Genomic DNA, 12,899 nt, shown 5'->3' on the forward strand with positions numbered 1-12,899 from the left:
CTTCCAACTATGAGTACCTATAATTCACATCTGTCCACAATTTGATATTTTATCTTTTTAGTCATCTGTGCATGACACACAAGTCAGAAAAATGTGTACAACTTACAGAATGCTTGCCAAGGGTAACATACAGAAATAGTTCATGTAGGTTGAAGCTAGTTACTAGTAAAATACATTTATTTATTGTATAGCCTTAGAATTTATGTGCAACTTCATTTTTAAAACCTCAGCTTTGCTGTAATTCTATAGAAATAAGTACAATGATTTGAAATGGTTATAACCTATACATTGATTTTATAACCCAGAAAGTATCAGGATTACAAAGCTACACAAATTTCAGAGTGGGTCCTTATCATAGAGATATTCACATATCCTTAATAGCAATAACATGTACAGTCGTGAGTGCCTCTTACCTGATAAAAAGGGCCATCCTGTGAGCGGACTTGCGAAGCTGAGCAGTTCAGACACCGAAACTGCGGAGGAGATGAACTGATCAGATAAGAGGCATCCACAACTGGACACATATTTACAACTAATCATTTAAAATGTTTTACCTTCCAACATTAGACAGACATAACTTAGTTTAAGTAGGTACTTTCTAAGATGTGGTATGTCTTTTTGAAAATAAAATTACTTTCCTAATTCAAAGTGATTATTCAGTTTGGCCCAGCGAGTCCAAATTTTGTCTTATACATCTAATAAATGCTACTTAAAATTACTAGGAGAGGCAGAATGTGATCAGAGAAGTAGCCATGGGGTCAGAGAACTCAACTCATGCCCTGCTGCTGACACATATATTGGCTGTGTGAGACCCTGGGGAAGTCACTTAACCTCTCAAGAGTCTTGGGTAATTCTTCATGAACAGTTCCACATATGCATTGGTAAAGGGAGTTTCTTCACTGGAAGGGCCCCACTCCAGAAAAATCAGGGGTCTGCTCTGCCAAAACAAGGTACTTTCTACCAACTTATCCTACTGATCTCTTCTCAAAGAAAATCCTGCTAGGGAAACCTGACTTCCTATGTTCCTACTTTTGTCAATTCCTTCTTAGTAGGTTCAACTCTACCAAGTTCTCCTTTCCTTATAATTTATGAATTTTTCAATGGATTTAGTCATACAATTGGATAGCCCTGGTAGCTCAAGGTTCTGAGGAAGATATGATCCTTGCTCAGTCATACCAAGAGCTTCATGTCGGTCACTTTTCAAGATTGGGAATGAAGCTCTGCACATGCTTAGATTAGCTTCTGGCGTCTGAACACCAGGCTTGAATACATGAGATATTTCCCTGTTAAATAAATCATCCAATAGTCGTTTATTCACTCAAAAATAAAAAGTAAACCCCATCATGATTTTCATTATCTATACAATTTGTCCTACATGTTTTCTAACCATAAATGGCAATTATTTCAATAGGATTATCAAAACAAACAAAATGAGCATTCTGAACCTATCCAAATAGTAACTTAACTGATCTGTACATATATCTCCAATAAGAAAAAAAATATGCGATAGAACAATGTTTAGGAATGAGGCGTTTTTAATGGATTGTATCATATGAACATGATTTTTAAAAATGGTTGTTAAGTTGGGGAAGGAATAAAATACAAATATGATTATGGTACCTTAACTTGAATTTCTTTGTTCCTTAGAGAATTTGCTATTCAAAGGACTTTAGGGAAACAGACTTTGTAGTCATTGATTATCTAGGCATGAATCATGCATATACCTAAGAAAAACCTTCCACATGTGGCACTGCTGGTCTCACGGCCACTTTCCTTGCTAACTATTGCTTCCTGGGAAGGCTTTCCTCCTTTAACTATCATCTTATTTCTGTTACAGTTTTTTTTTTTTACATATGTCTACATTATCACTCTGGCTAAATGTAGCAGTTAATATTAGCAAGATTTGATATGGGGTAGGTTGGGTGAAAGGACAGAAGGATGAAGAAGAAAGTATTTCCCTAAGTGATCATTCAAACCTATCACTTATGTTCTCTGTACAAGAATTAGCCCGTTCCCCCCCTTCCTTTATTGAAGGTGCAGTCTAATCAAGAAGACTTCTTTGCTTTTCTTGACAATATCATTGCTTCCTGATAGTACAAGTAAAGCAACTAAAAAGGGGCCAGGCACCAATTGGAGCCGAAGTGTCTAAAATCATCACCTAAGTGGGCATGATGCAGTGAATTTAGGCACTTCTATTATTATGTGAATAGCTAGCTCGTAGTCATTTTAAGTAGTTGGTTTGGTGTAATACTATTTTCAACTGGGTATCCATTTCCATTCTCTCGTCAGCTATTAGTTGAAAGTACTAGTACTACTATGGATGGTTAAGAGTAATTTATCTACAGCAGCAAGAAGCCCTTATACACTGGGAAATAATAAATGGATTTGAGGAAGAAGTGTAGCTTTGGTAAATGAGACAAAAATAGCAGGAGAGACTATGGAGAAGAAAGACTTTGATGGTTTAGAGGAGGTTAAAAAGATACTTTGGAGCAGCGATGTCAAACTAGTACAAACAGATAGATCCCTGCTGGCTGCATACTGACTTAGAAAGCCTCAGACTAAGATCATCTACATTATATTACATTTTTACTTATTTTCTTAAATTTTTCAATCACGTTTTAAGTTCTGACATCTCTGCTTTGGAGGTCTAATGACTGGCTGTCATTAGGGTTACCTTGCGTGTTAACTGGCATCTACTGCATCTGTATTCCTTCCTTGACCTCCCAATTTTATATAAATACAAGTTTGATTTTTTTTTTCCTTCTCTGGTTGGCTGTGGGTTGTTAGCAATACTTCTGAAACTTGCTCATGATGACATTAAGCTTCACAAATTTTTAAAAAACTATTATTTATGGTACCCACAAGGATTTCCAATGATTTTAAGGCATTTTTAAAACTATTCCATTTCTATCAAATACTAAAATTGAACAAACTTTTTTTCCTAAAACCAAACCAATAAAGCAGCACGGATTGTTTTTCTCTAAAAGTCGAAGTACATCCTGTGATATTTCCCCCTATTTTCAGAAGAAAAAAAACAGCTAACATAAAAGAAAAATGGAAAAGTTTAAAACCACCCAATAAAATGGATTCAACAGTAGTATCTAAGGATAGGTATTCTTGGAAAGATAAGTGGGGCAACTCACAATGTCAGAAAGATCTTAGGTTTACCAAATACAGTATTAGGCAGCATGATGAGGCAGGACCAGAACAAATTTCCTACTTTTTTATTCTTTCTTCCTGTGATTCAGTTCTGTTGTGCTATACATGAAATTCACTCACCATATGATATACAGAATTATATTTTCGATCACAAAGAGAGTCACTGTTTCACACTTGTATGACAAAATTCCTCACTGGCTTAAAGCAATAAGACTAAGTTATGGAATTTAAATGAAATTTATTGGGTCTTTCTGAACAAGTGGAGGGCTATACTGTTAATAACTCACTCTAGACACTTAGGTCTTTAAACACACAGCCTACCACTGCATGCCTGGCTGGGTCAGCGCTATGCACCATTCCCCTTGAGGATGCAAACTCTATATGGAACAGGGTATTGGCTGGATAGAATGAAGGTCTTTTGGCTCCCACTCACTATGCCAAAAGCTCTATAATAAAATGATTTTCTTATGTGGAGAATGGAATCAAACCGTTAACATAGCCAGATGTGGCCCCCAACTAAATGGAAGGGTTATTAGTGAAAGACAGGGTGCTGTGATGAAAAGAACTGACTTTGGAGTCAGAGGACCTGGGTTCAAATTCTGACTCTTTACTTCTAACTACCTTGTGTGACCCTGAGGTAGTCATTTATGCATCTGGGCCTCACTTCTGCCATCTAAAAAATGAAAGGGTCACACTAAATGATTGCTAGGGGTCTCTTTCAATTCTGAAACCTCCAGAGTCCAATGAATTCTTATTATCTGTGCCTCGTTGTCCTTGCTAAAGAACAGAGCTTTGAGATCTTAGGCAAGCTGTCTGACACCCTATAAAATTAGTAACTGACAAAATTATTCAACTGAAATTAGGGGACCATACCAGTTGAACTGCTTATGTCCCTTAGCCCTAAGAACTAAGAGGCTAAGAATGTATTCACTTTTTGCAATAAATTAGTCTTTATCCGGGAACTGATATTTTAATGATGCCGAAGTAGGTTCAAACAAAAATGTCAAAATCTGAGCTCATTCCTTTTACACTGGTAAGAGCAGGATGACTATAGCTTTAAAGGCACAAACTGCATTAATGCTTAAGGCAAGTTATTCTTAGAAATTGTAAGTGAAAGAGGATAAAGTCTAATGTTAATGGGAATAAAGAGGGCTTGAGCCAGTTACTCATCCCTAATGAATAGTTAAAGAGGTTCTCTAAATGTACCATTCACACTGAGATAGTATTTTATGGTTTATAAATTTCCTTTGCTTAAAACAATCTTGAAACATGATACAACAAACTCGTTTTTATTGTTTGTTCGTTTGTTTTTGGTGAGGCAATTGGGGTTAAGCAACTTGCCCAGGTTCATATATCTAATAAGCGTCAGGTGTCTGAGGCCACATTTGAATTCAGGTCCTTCTGACTCCAAGGCCAGAGCTCTATCCACTGCGCCACCTAGCGCCCTTAAACTAGTTTTTATTAACTCTTCTTTGGGCGAGGGTTAATCTAGGCACTCAATAGAATTGTACAACTGAAAAAGTGCTTGATTCAAGACTCAGAGGATTTGGGTCCAAATCCACTTACTACACGTGTGACCTTGTGAAAGCTATTTTGGGCCCCAATTTCCTCACCTGTAAAATGAGAGCACTGGCATTGCCAACATTAAAGATCTCTTCTATTACTAAGTCCATGAACAACTCAGAATTCAACAACTCTAATTATAAATATGTTTGGTGGACTGGAGCCAGCAAGTGTTAAAGAGGACGACCCAGGAAGATATAACCAAATTATTAGGCTGTTGCTTTTTGGGGAATGGCTATTGGAAACCAGGAAGATGGAGGTGGTAGGCAGATGCTTCTGGGCAGATAACTATGACCTTGATATAACAGCATAAATTAATTTCTTTTAAATGTATAGAAAGATAGAGGATAGGTAGAGGTGGCTTGTTTGGGGAAGAAATTTTATTCAGCATTTAGTCAAGAAAAAGGCATGGAGCTGAGAAGGGATGCTGGCTCAGCTGAATATAAACTTGATGATAGGGACCTTTTTGCATTTGTTTCTGCATCCCTGATGCCTAGCACATAATATCAATCAACTTAATAAATGTTTGTTGAATTGAATTCAAATTAAATGGACTTGGTCAGCAGAGAGGAGGACTCATTCAATGACAGGTAAAGGTGAGTTAGGAGGATATAAGGTAGATAGAGGCAGTATAAGGTGTCTTGTATTTAGAGCTGGAGGAGTTGAGTATAAATCCTGGCTCTGGCAACGGTTAATTAACTGGATGTCTCTGGGCAATTTATTTAACCTGTTAAAGTCTCAGATTCCTCATGTACAAAATAAGGAGGTAGGACAGGATGACTTCTGAGGTCATCAGTGTTAAAGCATGATGAGGGAAGGTGACAACACATGGGAGTAGGGAGTTTAAAACCAGTAATGATGAGATGTTTAGGATTTATTGTCCTCAAGTATCTAATGGCTTAAGACTCATTTGGAAAAGGGACCATATGCTTGTGTTGATGCACTTTTGCCACTGAACAGAGTTCCCAATGGGGCAAGCATGTGGGGATGAAATTTGAAACAACCCAGAAAATTTTATTTGTGATTTTGTGAAGTTCTGCCATGTTCTGTAAGGCTGAAAAGCCCAATTTTCTGTAAATTCAAATGAAATTTGTCAGTCTTACCTTTCTCTGCTACTTTCCTTTCCCTTCTTGCATTGCTACCCTTTTCTGTGTTTTTCTTAATTCTTTTTCTTTACTGTCCAGCCTCCCTCCCCAACACTGTCTCATTCCATGTAGGTTCTAACTCTATAGCAACAGGCCTGAAGTTTTCTTCCTGCTCTGCCCATGTCGGCTTCTTCCATTCCCTAAGAAAGCACAGTACAGTAGTGCATGTTGGTAAAATAAACTAAGGTCAGGCCTCTGATTTTTCTCCTCGCTAGCTAGTCCCTTTATGTTCCACGTCCAAACACCACACACCAAAATCTGACCAGGTGTGCATGGGAAAGCATGGATCAATGCAAACTATCAATGCTTCAGGAAAACTAACTAAATGCATGCTCTCCTTTGGTTAATGGCATCAATATGGAACTGTCCTTCTTCAAGTCAGCTTGCTGCCCCAGTAAGATGTGAAAAGCACATTATCTCTTAAAGGCAGGGTGCCTTCCATACCTGACCTTTGGGAAGCCTTCACATTTACCAATTTCCTTAACATAGCTATGGGCAAGTTCTGCTTTCTTTTTCCAAGAGGCATTTCATGGGAATTAGCTATTTTTTGATCACTAAAGAAAATCTTTAATTGCAGCTGCAAGACTTTGGAAATGTTTTCTTTCTCCCTCTTCAGGCCACCATTTAAAACATGTTGCATCTTCCTTTGCATGAGCCCCAGACTTTCCCCAGTCTTCCAACACAGAGCTATGACAACCCTAAGAGTCCAATCTCTTCCTTTTACAGATAAGGAAACTCAGGCCCGGGGTATGGTGCCAAGCTTAGTATCAGTAACTGAGAGTTACTGGCAACTTCTCATGAGATCGGTCTCCAGACTCAATGGTTTCTTAGAGAAGGCAGCATCGTGATAAGGGTGGAAGTTGTACTGACCTGGGAGCCAGGAGACCAGGGCGTGAGTCCTGGCTTCTCCACTAGTTTGCTGTGTGTGACTTTGGGCAAGTCACTTCCCTTCTCTGAGACTCAGTTTCCATATCTGTGAAATGGGGGTAACAATACCTGCAGTAACTACTTCCCAGAGTTTGTTGTAAAGAACAGATGATTTAAAGAAGGTAAGGTACTCTGCAAACTCACAAGCACCATATAAATGTCAGCTGTTACTTATTTTTTCGAGTGCAAAAAGGGCTTGTTGGGAACTAGGGTTTGAGTCCTGCTGGCCTCTATCTCTTTCAGTTCTGAGATGCTGTAACTTTGTTTAAAATCCGTTTCCAGACTACTCCATAAAGTGGCACTCCAATTTGAACCTAGAAGGATTTTGCTTTGGATTGTTTCCTGTTCTGTGGTGACCTTTCCTCCTTCGGTATAATGGAAAGGGCAGTGGATTGGGCACTGAAAGGTTCAAACCTTGGCTCCAGCACTTATCACCTGTGGGATCCTGGGCAGGTCATTAAACCTGGCTTGGCCTCAGATATTTTCATCCATAAAATACATGAGCTGGGAGGAGGACTTCCAAGGTACCCTCCAGATCCAAATCTATGACTTCATAGTCCTTCCATTAATAAATAAGAATAGCTAACTTGAATTTTGGGGTAGGGATTTTCTAGTTAGTACAATTCCTAGTTAACTAAAGGCTAATGAGATTTTAATTTTTTTCCTGTTCTGATTAAAAAAAAAAACACCTTTCTAAAATGGGTTGGACTATTGCAATAGCCTGCAGGCTGGTATGCCTGCCTTAAGTCTCTCCCTACTCCAGCCCATCTTCTATTCAGCTGCCAAAGTGATGTTTCTAATGTGCAGGTCCGACCATGTCATAAATTCCAATGGCTCCCTATCAACTCTAGCATCAAATACAAAATCCTGTTTGGCATTCAAAGCTCTTCATAACCTAGATCCCCACCTCCAGGCTTCTCACACCTCATATTCTTCAAGCACTCTTCAATCTGGTGACTCTGGCCTCTTTGCTTTTCCTTCAACAAGACAGCCCATCTCTCAGCTCTGAGTATTTTCAATGGCTGTCCCCCATGCTTGAAAGCTCTCTCCATTCATCTCTGCTTCTTGGCTTCCATCAAGTCCCAGCTAAAATCCCCCCTTCTACAGGAAACCTTTCTCAACCTCTCTTAATTCTAGTGCCTTCCCTCTGCTGATTATTTCCTACATAACCCTGTCTATACCTTGTTTGTACACAATCATATTCAACCAAAAGAAAAGCAATTCATTTTCAAAGACTTTACATGGGTTAAATACAACCATGAAGGACCACAAGAGCCAGGAATTTGCTCCTGAGGGGATATAACAAAAAGGCAGACGTATGCAGAGGACAGAGAGCCAGCCTCAAAGCCAGGGAGACCCGGGCTCCAGGTTCTGCCATACACTGGCTAGGGAACGCTGAGGCAGTTATTTAGACTTTGACTGTGCTGGGTAATTAAGACTCTGAGTTGCAGAGCAATTGCTGGTCTGCATCAGTAGAGGGAGTTTCCTTTCTATGAGTGAGATCCCTGAAACAATGACAGGCTCAGATAAAAAATAAAACTAAACTAAAGGTTAATGAGGAATCCAACATAGCATATGAAGATCACCATGGGGATAATTGGAAAGGTTTTCTTATGAAAATACATGTTTACATATAAACCTGGAGTTGCCTAGAGACAGCAGCTACTTCACATAAAAAGTCCAACCCATCACTCCATGAATGACTTCCCTCAACAACATTTTTGACAAGCAGTCACCCAGCCTCTGTATGTACTTGTCCAAAATGGTGGCACGCACTACCTCATGAAGCAATTCATCCGATTCTGCAAGGCTAAGTTCTTTTTTGTGTTGAGTCAAGGTCTATTGCCCTGTAATTTCCCTCCATTACACCTAGTTTTCCTCTTTCGAGACGAGCAAAGTTAGTTAAATCTCTCAACAAATAGCAGCGCTTTAAATATGTGAAGAATATATTCCCCCTTACAAGTTTTCTCCAGGCTGAATACTATCAATTTCTTCAATGAATCTTTTGTTTTGGCTAGGCAATGGGGTTAAGTGACTTGCCCAGGGTCACACAGCTATTAAGTGTCAAGGGTCTGAGGCCACATTTGAACTCAGGTCCTCCTGACTCCAGGGCCAGTGCACTATCCATGTGCCACCTAGCTGGCCCCTCTTCAACCAATCTTAATGTAATATGGTTCTGAATCTTCTCACCATACTAGCTACCATTCTCTGGACACGTTCTTTGACAACGTCATTCGTTCCTGAAAATGTAGTACCCAAACTGAACACTGTAGTCCAAGATATAATCTGAGCTGAGACGTGCCCTGGGACAGGGATGAGAAGCTAAAAAGGAGGGCGACTTACCTAACATTACAACTTTTCACCTAATTATCGGTAGTTTCTCAAGAATTTCTGAAGCCTTCTGCTTTCTTATGTACATACTGTAAACTTAGAGGACCTTAACTTTTTGGTATGAAATCAATCAGTAAGAATGTGTTAATGGAAGGGCTGCATAAAAAAAGGCAGGATCTTTAAAGATGACAGAATAAACACACAGAGGCAGAGAAAAGAGAAGGGCTTAGCTTTGTCTTACCTATCATTCAAATTAAAACCCTAACAAAAATCACCAATAGGGAGGACAGAACTCTGGAATGAAAAAATTGAAGACTCAAATATCTGCCATGTTTCTTCAGAGGCTCTGGATGAACCTTTTTATAGCCAGGAACTTAGCAATTTTTTTTTATTTTGGGTTACCCCACGAAGTCCTTCTGTGACAATGTCTCAGAGATAAAAGCCTTGCAATGAAATATATTACCCTTAGGTTCCCCACATCACATTGGTGAAAAGATCAGGGAGTGATAGTCCCATTTCATGAGCATTTTACTACAAAGATGAAACTGACCTACATGTTCTGTTTATCACTTACGCATATCAACTTTTCTCTTGGGGCAAAGCACAAAAATTCTCAAGCCCTAAATCCTCAGAAAAAAATTCTCCTGATTATCTGCTAGAATGGGTCATCCTTGCTTACATTTTTTAAGTTTCTTACGGTGAGTGAGAGGTTGGTCTGTTCCTTCTAGTTCTAAGAAACTATGATTTATGATAAAGTATGTCATACTATTGACCTTTGCATTCTATAAGCTAATCTTATTATTTTTTTTTAAGGAAGTAGAAATTAAATGTAAAAACCAATGCTAATACAAGGTTAAGAAATTTAGCCTTACCGAAGGCTGAAAAATGCATGTCAAGAAAAGAGTTACCATAGCAACAGAGATTCAAAGACACTGCACTTATGCGCTGCATTAATACCATAGATTTATACAAAACAGTTTATGCCATGTAATAATGGGGCAAATCTCAAGAAATCAAATTTTGGAAGGATGGGTTTAAATGCTCATTTTTATAGGGGAATTTCATGATTTGTACCAGTAATAGTAATCTAATAAATAAAAACACTGTTTCATGAAAAGTGGAAAAAAATCTTAGATTGGCCATTAGGAAACCTAAGTTCTACCCAATCTCAGTTCTGTCACTAACTAGCAATGCAAGCCACTCACCTTTCTGGGGGTCAATTTCCTTCTTTGAAAAATAAGAGGTGTGGGCCAGACGATCTTTAAAGTCTGCTTATGAGGGTTAAAGGGAACTTAATTTGCCCTTGTATTCAAATCTAGGTATTAACATAGTAACTGGTATGCCACTTGTTATGCCTTTCATACTACACACTAGCCAGGAAATGCTCAACTCCGATAGTTTATTATTTCTGGTGAACTGGGGAAAAAAAAGTTTATCCTAAAAAATTAAAAGTGCATCAAAAAAACCCTACTGCATCTCACTGTAGGAATTAGGTAGAAGTGAGAATGAATTAGGCAGCAATATATGAAGCTGGATACATATAATTGTGCACGAATTGTGCACAAAAGCTGCACAGCATTTTACAACGTTGCTGTCCAATATGTATACTCACTATGAAGTCCTGAGACTGATTTCTGAGTGTGGCTTATGAATTTGAAGTTATATTGTATGTACATTATACTGTATGCAATAGGTTCAGCTTAGTATCTTTATTTTATTTTATTTATTTTGGTGAGGCAATGGGGTGAAGTGACTTGTCCAGGGTCATACATCTAGTAAGTGCTATGTGTCTGAGGCCACATTTGAACTCAGGTCTTCCTGAATCCAGGGCTAGTGCTCTATCCACTGTGCCACCTAGCTGCCCCCAGCTTAGTATCTTTGAACGCTTTTATCTTTTAATCTTTAACCATTAACGTTTATATAGTGTTTACTATGTGCCAGGCACTGTGCTAAGTGCTTGAAGATAATTATCTCATTTGATCCCCACAACAACCTAAGAGTACATAAGTGCTATTTCTATTCCTACTTAACATTTGAGGAAACTGAGGCAAACAGAGGTTAAGTGACTTCTCCAGGTTCACACAGATAATGAGTACCTGAGGCAGGGTTTGAACTCAGGTTTTCCTGATTCTAAGCCCAGCTCTCTCTCCACTGCTTTATGACTCTAGGCTGGAATTTTCAGCCTTAATAACTTGTGAAAAGTTCTTTAAAGGAAATAAACATACCCAAATATCTGAGAATTTTATCAGAAAGTCCATAAGAAAACTCATGAGCTTATTTTAAAAATCTGCTATATATAATTAAATTGATGTAATTCAAAGTTTAATTTTTGTAAAGGCTCACTTTGGCATCCTATAAAGGAAAATTTATATTTATCATAGTGCTTCCACATTTCACTAACGCAATAACAGAAGCTTCACATAATGATCCTGAGGCACCACTGTTAAGAGACGGTAGTGGCCTTCTGAATCATCGAAGATGACTGGGAATTGAAAGCAGTTTTACATCAGATTGACTTTTTGACTTGACCCGATTTCATTACTGTCGGAAGCTCCTGATGAGGAATTTGTCCTAACCAATGCAGACCAGCACCTACTCTCTGGTGCTGTCTGGGAAGCAGCACTAATCCAGGCTGCTTCTTAAACTTATTTCCTAATTCTGTGAAAACTGATCATTTAAATAAAATCCTAAATACTCCTATTCATCAGACTATTCCATTCCATAATCACACTGGCTATCCACGTTTACTGTGTGCTATACACTGTAATCTGCAATCATTTTAAAATTAATTTGAACCCTATCTACAACTATCTTTGTTCAAATAGCACTCCAAACTAGCTTTGTAAATGTATTATTTCAAAACGGGAATAAGTTAGATACTGCAGTCTTACTCCTATAAAACAGAAAAAATATTTAAATACAAAAAAATCTTCTGGTCTTCCAAAGCATGATCAAAGATGGCATTGATCACTTTTAGAAAAAGAGCTCATCTCCAAAAGAAAGAGTAGAACAATTAATATTTTGTAATGTGGCTACAGTGTTGTACTTCTGTCTAACTTACATAAGAGTTAACAGGAGCTCAGCTACTTGGATTCTGAATTCTAATCATTTCTAAATCTACATGTGTATAACAATCTTTTACAAATACAGTTTCAAGATCTATTACTCGGTAAATTTAAAACTCATTTGTCAATATATTTCTCCTAATCTTTTTATAAGTTTTTTAAGGGTGCCTAGCTGATATGTGCACATTCTTTTTCATCCCTGGAATAAGCCATTCATGGCTCTCAAAATCATCCTAAAGTCTGGGAAAGTTACTTTTAAACCTTTTTTCCCCTCCCTTTTCTACACATGATTTTCCCATACCCAAAAGTGAACTAGAACAGTAGGAAAGTAATTATAGGAGTTCTAGCAACTGAAGTTATAGGTCTGCTCACCTCTGGCCTAAATTTTCACTTACTATTAGAAAGTAGGTTGACTTGCATAGTATTTATACAATGTGTACAATATGCTAACTAATTAGAAAAGTTCTGCTTTGCTCTGCTCCTCTTGACTACTCTGAGCCAAAAATAGCTACCTTTAAAACTGGAATAATAGATGAGACAGAAGACCCTGCTGCCAGACTTTCTGATACAACATCTTACTCAGTTAATTAACCAACCATACTCAACCTCTAAGCAAGGGCAGAAGGTTCTGGTTTTTCCCTATCAATTTGCCATAGTATGGATTTTTTAAACTCTTAAATCTGAAAAGCATTTCCTCCCTCCTCTAATC

The 12,899-nt window shown here is 38.2% G+C and overlaps 1 protein-coding gene across 13 annotated transcripts in view; it reads right to left on the minus strand.

The window, feature by feature from the left end:
* Positions 1-12,899, minus strand: part of PCGF5 (polycomb group ring finger 5) — a 135,529-nt gene that overhangs the window by 7,954 nt on the left and 114,676 nt on the right. For 12 of the 13 annotated variants that reach the window (XM_078151004.1, XM_020964115.2, XM_020964113.2 and 9 more), the window contains one exon: positions 414-473. The exons of the other annotated variant lie outside the window; for it this stretch is intronic. In XM_078151004.1, coding sequence (XP_078007130.1) covers positions 414-473 — 60 coding nt within the window. The remainder of the gene's footprint in view (positions 1-413; positions 474-12,899) is intronic. 13 annotated transcript variants of the gene reach the window in all.

Source organism: Phascolarctos cinereus, unplaced genomic scaffold (genome assembly GCF_003287225.1).
Source record: "Phascolarctos cinereus isolate Bilbo 61053 unplaced genomic scaffold, phaCin_HiC Scaffold_3;HRSCAF=262, whole genome shotgun sequence".
NCBI classification, from domain to species: Eukaryota; Metazoa; Chordata; class Mammalia; order Diprotodontia; family Phascolarctidae; genus Phascolarctos; species Phascolarctos cinereus.